The sequence below is a fragment of the Rattus rattus genome, chromosome 6 (genome assembly GCF_011064425.1).
Source record: "Rattus rattus isolate New Zealand chromosome 6, Rrattus_CSIRO_v1, whole genome shotgun sequence".
Taxonomy (NCBI): domain Eukaryota; kingdom Metazoa; phylum Chordata; class Mammalia; order Rodentia; family Muridae; genus Rattus; species Rattus rattus.
In genome coordinates this window covers 37,552,088-37,561,194 of record NC_046159.1, presented here as the reverse complement: position 1 = coordinate 37,561,194, position 9,107 = coordinate 37,552,088, and the positions used below count along the sequence as shown (strand labels likewise).

General features: G+C 45.3%; 1 protein-coding gene across 1 annotated transcript; it reads left to right on the top strand.

Moving 5' to 3' along the window:
* The first annotated feature begins 5,104 nt into the window (after nucleotides 1-5,104).
* Nucleotides 5,105-8,873, top strand: LOC116903435 (poly [ADP-ribose] polymerase 1-like). Its single transcript, XM_032905988.1, is given in 3 exon segments — nucleotides 5,105-5,296; nucleotides 5,298-5,995; nucleotides 5,998-8,873. Coding segments are annotated over 3 exon segments (3,027 nt in total). The 5' UTR covers nucleotides 5,105-5,147; the 3' UTR covers nucleotides 8,178-8,873.
* The last annotated feature ends 234 nt before the right edge of the window (nucleotides 8,874-9,107 follow it).

The window sequence follows — 9,107 nt, the reverse complement described above, 5'->3', positions numbered from 1 at the left end:
GTGTATGATCCTTGGGGACTAGCGTTACAGATGATCATGAGATGTAGGTGCTAGGAATGGATCATAAATCCTTTGGAAGAATAACCAGGGCTCTTGACCACTAACCCATCTCTTCAGTTCCAGTTCTTCTTTTATGTGTATTTAAATTAAGAGTGTGAAGAGATGGCTTTACCGAGCTAGATTCACACTTGAAGTGAGGTATGCTAACATAATATTTTGTCTTGCCATTTATGTTGACAGTTGGTGACCCTGAGGAGCATGACATCAGCTTCAATTATTTTCATGCAGCTGGATGGAATTTTTTGGTCAATCTATTCCTACCTCTTAAAAGGACAGATCTCTTTGTTTGCTATTCCATTTTACATTGCCAATAAAATTATAAAAGCAGGGTGGTTAAAAGCCTATTATGTACAACCATTTATCCACTTATTAATTAATAATGAAGTACTTACTATGTGTCAGACAGGAAAGATAGTGAACAGGATCGTACAGCTCTTTGACTTTATAGAGTTTTCATTTCAGTCTTGAACAACTAGAATTTTTGCTAAAAAACTGCCTTTGCATGATCAGGATAATTTAGCCATATCCTTTAAGATTTAGAAAATGAAAGTCCATCTTTACTGTAAGGGATTAAGTGATTAGAAATGCAGCCTGACTATGATATTTAAAAGTAGTGCTTTGGGGAAGTGACAAGGATGTGGTCATCAGGGTGGAGTCTCTATGATTAAACCTTAAAGGTTTCATAAGAACAGGGAGAAAGGACAGAACATACATCATACATACACACTCCCCATGGCTGCTGTATGATGCCTTTTACCGACTCAGTAATTTACCAGAATGATTGCTCAAATAGGCTTATGGAAAGAAAATGAGGGTTTGGATATCTTGTTTTCATTTTAATCCATCAATTTGTCTCCATCATGGCTATCAAAAGGTCCTGGGACTTTTCAGTGGGGTGAGCTCAGTAGCAATCTGATCTCCAGGAACATGAGATAAAAGGGTCCCTCCCTCTGTGTATGAGATCAATTTGGGTTACACAGTGAGTTCCAGGCAAGCTTGTGCTACCAAGTGAGACACTGGCTCAACAAAACGAAGAAGTATCTTGGGAGTCCTTGGTAGCCCAGAAAAGTGTCATATTTCTGAGGGAGATGGCTGGTGCAGTCTTGTTAATGGTGAATTGGGATCATTTAGCTCTTCCATGAGCCATGAGAATTTCACTACAGCTTTGGTGAGAAGTTAAAACGAATCTGGAAGCATTAATGGTTGGTACACAGCTAGGTCTCATTCTGCCACCCAGGACCCCTTTCTTTTCCCATGTGAAGCCTTCACTCAGTCCTAGGCTTTGCCTTATCCTGAGCTTTTCAGTGAACAGTTTTATCCTTTTCTTTCTGTGTCTCACTTTTCATGGCTGTTATGCATGTTTAGAGAAAGAAGGTCCTTAAGGGTTATCTGTGATTCTTTGATACATGAACATGGAGTAAACAGATTATCAGTGAACAAGAGCTGATATTTGGCATTATCTGCATGTGACTAGGAATATCTAGGATGCTTTGGAGAGCAGAAAGCAATGGGCAAACTTTATCCGACCCACCCCAAAGGAAGTATGTTTATTTTTGTAAAAAAAAATTTAAATGTCAGAGCATTTTCCTCATTTATAAAACAGGATATTACCTGAAATATGGATAATGTTGGTTATTGTGAAAAGCAAATGAAGCCATGCAATAAATATGCCTGGAAAACTTATATATCACCAGGGTGATGATCAGTACAAATATAGTAAGTAAATTTTCATTTGGGAAAATTAACATTTAATATATACCTAGGAAAATTTCACTTGCAATAAATTTTATTTTGACTCCAGGTTCTTTGCTTTTTTTTAAGTCAGTGAATCATCATTTTGGGAGAGAGTTATTATACGCACATGTGTTACTGCAAATTCATAGCTTCTGTGGTTTTCCTGAAGAAATGACTATGGTGGTTTGGATATACTTGGCCCAGGGAGTGGCAATATTAGGAGCTGTGGCCTTGTTGGAGGAAGTGCATCACTGTAGGGGTGGGCTTTGTGACCGCCTCCTAGCCATGTCGGAGACAGTCTGCTCCTGGTTTCCTTCGGAATAAGATGTAGAACTCTCAACTCTTCCAGCACCATGCCTGCCTGGATGCTGCTGTGTTTTCTGCCATGATGACAATGGACTGAACCTCAGAACTTGTAGGCCTGCCCTAATTAGTGTTGTCCTTTATAAGAGTTGCCTTGGTTATGGTGTCTCTTCCCAGCAGTAAAACCCAAATTGAAGACTATGACATTGAGGTAAAGTGCCAGGCAGCCTGTTAGATAATACTCCATTCATGATGGATGTGGTACAGATGCTGCTGAGGGCTGGCTAGGGACCTGTATGACACTTACTCATTTTCAAAGTCCCTTTGAAGGTGGCAAAACAAGTCTCAAATACGTTAGGTCCCTTAACTACTTTATAGGTTACACTTTAAAAAACATAGTTTTTTTTCCCTTTTGAGGCAATATTTTTCTTCATAATCTAGGAGTTCTTTGAATTTATATATCTTAGTCTGTCCTAAAACTCACAATCCTCTTGCTTCCATATCGGGAGTGCTAAGATTATAGGAACAGTACTTGGATAAATTCTTTACCTTTAAAATTTTTTTCTAACAATGATTATATATATATCATTAGAAATCAACTTTGTACTTTAAGTATAAAATTATTATGGACCATGTCTTAGTCAGTATTCTATTGTTGTGAAGAGATACCATGTTGGTGTCTTACAAGAGAAACCATTTAACTGAGGTTGACTTACAGTTTCAGAGGTTTGCTTCATTGTCATTGTGGTAGGGAGCATGGCAGCATGCGAGCAGACATGGTGCTAGAGAAGCAGTTGTAAATCCTATATCCAGATCCACAGGCATCAGGAAGAGAAATATACTGGGCCTGGCTTGAGCTTCTGAAACCCGAAAGCCCACCTCCAATGACATACTTCCTCCACAAGGCCACACCTCCTACTTCTTCAAAGTAGCGATGACTCCATGATGAGTAAGCATTCAAAATACATCAGCCTATGACGGGCATTCTTTTTTTTTTTTTTTTTTATTAACTTGAATATTTCTTATATACATTTCGAGTGTTATTCCCTTTCCCGGTTTCCGGGCAAACATCCCCCTCCCCCCTCCCCTTCCTTATGGGTGTTCCCCTCCCGACCCTCCCCCCATTGTCGCCCTCCCCCCAACAGTCTAGTTCACTGGGGGTTCAGTATTAGCAGGACCCAGGGCTTCCCCTTCCACTGGTGCTCTTACTAGGATATTCATTGCTACCTATGAGGTCAGAGTCCAAGGTCAGTCCATGTATAGTCTTTGGGTAGTGGCTTAGTATGACGGGCATTCTTATCTAAACCCCAACACTACCTCTTCTGTAGAATTCTTTCCCTCTTTTTACTGAAATAGCTTCTCTTCTCACAAAATGTATCCTGATTAGAGTTTCCTGTCTCTGCTCCTCCCAGTTTCTCTCCACCACCTCTCTTATCCATGTCTACTTCCTCTCTCTCTCTCTCTCTCTCTCTCTCTCTCTCTCTCTCTCTCAGAACAGGCTTCTAGGAGAAAAATATTAGAATGTAACAAAATAAAATATAATAAGAAATAAAAATTTATCACATCAAAGTTGGACAGGACAAACCAAGAGAAGAAAAAGAAACTAAGGGAAGGCACAAGAATCAGAGAACCACTCATTGCACACTCAGGAATCCCATAGACACATTAAACTGAAAACTGTCCTGCATACACAAAGGGCCTTGTGCAGACCTGTGCACTCTCTCTTATGCTTGCTTCAGTCTCCGTGAGTTCATATGAGCTCTGCGCCTGTTGATTTACAGAACCTCACTTTTTTGGTGTCTTTGGTCTCTCTTATGTTCCTTTTGCCTCCTCTTCATGAGGATCTCTGAGCTTTGAGAGGTGGGCCTTTGCAGGCTAAGGTTTCTCACTCTCTTAGTAATTCCTAGCTGTGAATCTGTATACTTGTTCCCATCTTTGTAGGACGTAGCTTCTCTGATGATGGCTAAACAAGGCCACAGTGCCCACACTTAAACCTGCAAAAAAAAATCACAAATATAGCCCTATTAAAAAAGTGATTAAAGTCAAGTGCTAGGTGACATGGCCTATAGGTAATTCAGTCCTTCTGACATTAGAAGAATCAAAGACAGTCCAAGATGACATTTTAGTTTCTAAAATGGCCACAATATACCTTTTAAAACTCAATCTAGACACAGCTACATTCTGGTAACAGATATTCTCAAACCAAACAGCTAGCCAGTCACTTTCATGCTTATATTGTTTATGGTTCTTTGCCCTTCGGTAATTTTAGACTTGACTTCATGTGATAACAAAGGTATATATGCAACTTTCATTTCTAACTACCTGGGGACTTGTTAGGTGTGTACATTGATATTTCTTTTCTGGTGTCTTGATTTGATGTTACTGTGGAATTCTTGACATGCTTAGTAAAAATATTAGATAATTATCTAATGTTTGGTATAACTTTCACAAATATGTATTTTTCAAATCCCCGTGAGCGCTTCTTGCTATCTTGCCACTAGCACATATCACATGAATTTGGTGACAACTACATGCTGAGTGCTCGTGCAGATGCTGAGACTACTGTAATGAAACTAAATCCCTCTGTGTATGTGAGCGTGCACGCAAGCCCTGTGGGGCAGTGGGCTGTGAAAGGTACCCTGATTTCTGGTCGAGATAGGTCGAAGCCCCAGAAACCCTAAAAGGGACGGCAGGCACATTCCCAGTCTCCTAGAATATCAGGGTCTCAAGTAGCTGTGGCCCCTATTCCATCTCCCCACCCCCAGACTCCTCTAGAGAGGTTTAGGACAGATCAGTCACCTAGGGCAATACCCTAAGTCCCTCCTCCACAGGTGAGGATGTGACCACAGGTCATGTAGTCTCAAGACAGATCAGATGTAGAAACAGCACCACATGCCCAAATTTGTAGCTGAGGTCTTCCCAAGCTATCAGGCCAAACCAATAGGAAGTACCTGTTGTCAGACTAACCCATCAAAAAACTATATTTAAGAGTCATGTTCAGGAGCGGACCGGCGGCGGCGTCTGCCTGCCGCTGCGGCACGAGAGGGAGGATGGCGGAGGCCACGGAGAGGCTTTACCGAGTGGAGTACGCTAAGAGCGGGCGCGCCTCTTGCAAGAAATGCAGCGAGAGTATCCCCAAGGACTCGCTCCGCATGGCCATCATGGTGCAGTCACCCATGTTCGATGGAAAAGTCCCACACTGCTCACTTCTCCTGCTTCTGGAAGGTGGGCCACTCCATCCGGCAGCCTGACACGGAGGTGGACGGGTTCTCTGAGCTGCGGTGGGATGACCAGCAGAAGGTCAAGAAGACGGCAGAGGCTGGAGGCGTGGCAGGCAAAGGCCAGCATGGAGGTGGCGGCAAGGCAGAGAAGACGCTGGGCGACTTTGCAGCAGAGTATGCCAAGTCCAACAGGAGCACGTGCAAGGGCTGCATGGAGAAGATAGAGAAGGGTCAGATGCGCCTGTCCAAGAAGATGCTGGATCCAGAGAAGCCGCAGCTGGGTATGATTGACCGCTGGTACCATCCATCTTGCTTTGTCAAGAACCGGGACGAGCTGGGCTTCCGGCCTGAGTACAGTGCCAGCCAGCTCAAGGGCTTTAGCCTCCTCTCTGCAGAAGACAAAGAAGCTCTGAAGAAGCAGCTCCTGGCAGTCAAGAGTGAAGGAAAGAGAAAATGTGACGAGGTGGATGGAATAGATGAAGTAGCCAAAAAGAAATCTAAAAAAGGAAAGGACAAGGAGAGTAGTAAACTGGAAAAGGCGCTCAAGGCTCAGAACGAGCTGATCTGGAATATCAAAGATGAGCTGAAGAAAGCCTGTTCCACCAACGACCTGAAGGGGTTGCTCATCTTCAACCAGCAGCAAGTACCATCTGGAGAGTCAGCAATCCTGGACCGAGTGCGTTTGGGGCCCTTCTGCCCTGTAAGGAGTGTTCAGGACAGCTGGTTTTTAAGAGCGACGCTTATTACTGTACTGGGGATGTCACTGCCTGGACCAAGTGCATGGTCAAGACACAGAATCCCAGCCGAAAGGAATGGGTAACTCCAAAGGAATTCCGAGAAATATCCTACCTCAAGAAATTAAAGATCAAAAAGCAGGACCGGCTGTTCCCTCCAGAGAGCAGCGCCCCAGCACCACCAGCACCTCCCGTCTCGATCACCTCTGCACCCACAGCTGTGAACTCCTCTACACCAGCAGACAAACCCCTGTCTAACATGAAGATCCTGACTCTTGGTAAGCTCTCCCAGAACAAGGACGAAGCAAAGGCCATGATTGAGAAACTCGGAGGCAAGCTGACAGGATCTGCCAACAAGGCCTCCTTGTGTATCAGCACTAAGAAGGAGGTGGAGAAGATGAGTAAGAAGATGGAGGAAGTGAAAGCAGCCAATGTTCGAGTCGTGTGTGAGGACTTCCTCCAGGATGTGTCTGCCTCAGCTAAGAGCCTCCAAGAGCTGCTCTCAGCCCATAGCTTGTCCTCCTGGGGGGCTGAGGTGAAGGTAGAGCCTGGTGAAGTGGTGGTCCCCAAGGGGAAGTCAGCTGCACCCTCCAAGAAGAGCAAGGGTGCTGTCAAGGAGGAAGGTGTCAACAAGTCTGAAAAGAGGATGAAACTGACTCTGAAGGGAGGAGCAGCCGTTGATCCTGACTCTGGTCTGGAACACTCTGCACATGTCCTGGAGAAAGGCGGGAAGGTGTTCAGTGCCACGCTTGGCCTGGTGGACATTGTGAAAGGGACTAACTCCTATTACAAACTGCAACTTCTGGAGTCCGACAAGGAGAGCAGGTATTGGATCTTCCGGTCCTGGGGCCGAGTGGGCACAGTTATCGGCAGTAACAAGCTTGAGCAGATGCCGTCCAAAGAGGATGCTGTTGAACACTTCATGAAGTTATACGAAGAGAAGACTGGAAATGCCTGGCACTCGAAAAACTTCACAAAGTATCCCAAGAAGTTCTACCCTCTGGAGATTGACTATGGCCAGGACGAAGAGGCAGTAAAGAAGCTGGCGGTGAAGCCTGGCACTAAGTCGAAGCTGCCGAAGCCGGTGCAGGAGCTCGTCGGGATGATCTTCGACGTGGAGAGCATGAAGAAGGCCTTGGTGGAGTACGAGATTGACCTTCAGAAGATGCCCTTGGGGAAACTGAGCAGAAGGCAGATCCAGGCCGCCTACTCTATCCTCAGTGAGGTCCAGCAGGCAGTGTCCCAAGGCAGCAGTGAATCTCAGATCCTGGATCTCTCCAATCGCTTCTACACCCTCATCCCCCATGACTTTGGAATGAAGAAGCCCCCACTTCTGAACAATACAGACAGTGTGCAGGCCAAGGTGGAGATGCTGGACAACCTCCTGGACATCGAGGTTGCCCATAGTCTTCTCAGGGGTGGGTCTGATGACAGCAGTAAGGACCCCATCGATGTCAACTATGAGAAGCTCAAAACTGACATTAAGGTGGTTGACAGAGATTCTGAAGAGGCTGAGGTCATCAGGAAGTATGTGAAGAACACTCACGCGACCACGCACAATGCCTATGACCTGGAAGTGATAGACATCTTTAAGATAGAGCGAGAGGGAGAGAGCCAACGCTACAAGCCCTTCAGGCAGCTTCACAACCGGAGACTGCTGTGGCACGGGTCCAGGACCACCAACTTCGCAGGCATCCTGTCACAGGGTCTGCGGATAGCCCCACCTGAAGCACCTGTGACAGGCTACATGTTTGGGAAAGGAATCTACTTTGCTGATATGGTGTCCAAAAGTGCGAACTACTGCCACACGTCTCAGGGAGACCCGATTGGCTTAATACTGTTGGGAGAAGTTGCCCTTGGAAACATGTACGAACTCAAGCATGCTTCTCACATCAGCAAGTTACCCAAGGGCAAGCACAGTGTCAAAGGTTTGGGCAAAACCGCCCCTGACCCTTCGGCCAGCATCACCCTGGATGGTGTAGAGGTTCCGCTGGGAACAGGGATCCCATCTGGTGTTAATGACACCTGCCTGCTGTATAACGAGTACATTGTCTACGACATTGCTCAGGTGAATCTGAAATACCTACTGAAACTGAAGTTCAATTTCAAGACCTCCCTGTGGTAGAGCGAAGGCGGGCTGTGCCAGCACCCAGGGCCTAGGGGATAATTCCCCTAGTGCCTCTGCACCAAACACCACAACACCTCAGCCATGCTGCCGCCTCAGGGTGGCACCCTCACCGAATCTCCTTAGGAAGGGCTTTACACAGATAGGTTGCGCTGGAGTGGGACGGCTTGTGGTTTGTCCAACCAGGCGCAGCCATGACAGACAGCTGGCAGTAGAGGGAAAGTTGGGGAGAGGTTTTCGTTGTTTGCCTAGACTAGTCCCGAGGGAAGAAACCGCCACGTCACAGTCACAATGTCTGCCTTACTGGCTTCCCCAGGGAAGGAAAATGTGCTTCCTCCCTTCTTTCAAGGGTTCATCTTTGGTTTGATTTTGGCAAAATGTTAAGCATTTATTTTGAGCTAAAAATAAAAACTAATTTCATACTATATAGATTTTCTTTTTTTTATCTTGTATGTCCCCTTCTTAGCCTTCTTGGCTTTTGTTTTGCTGGGTTTTCAGTGATAGACGTGGGGTAACCAAAAGAAGGGCTCCCTGAAGCACTTAGCTGGGGAACTGAGCCTGTAGTGTGGTCGGTTCGAAGTCGCGCTTGGGATTCTTGATTCATCCCTGAGCAATTTGTCTTCCACATTGAACCGTCTGTAATCAGTATAGCCACCCAAAGGGCTATGGTTCTCAATTAAAATGCAAATGGCTATCTAAAAAACAAAAAACAAAACAAAAAAACAAAAAAAAAAAGAGTTATGTTCAGACATGGTATGCACTCATTGATAAGTGGCTATTAGCCCAAATGCTTGAATTGCCCTAGATGCACAGAACACACGAAACACAGACGGGTGATCAAAATGTGAATGCTTCACTCCTTCTTTAAAAGGGGAACAAGAATACCCTTGGCAGGGAATAGGGAGGCAAAGATTAAAACAGAGGCAGAAG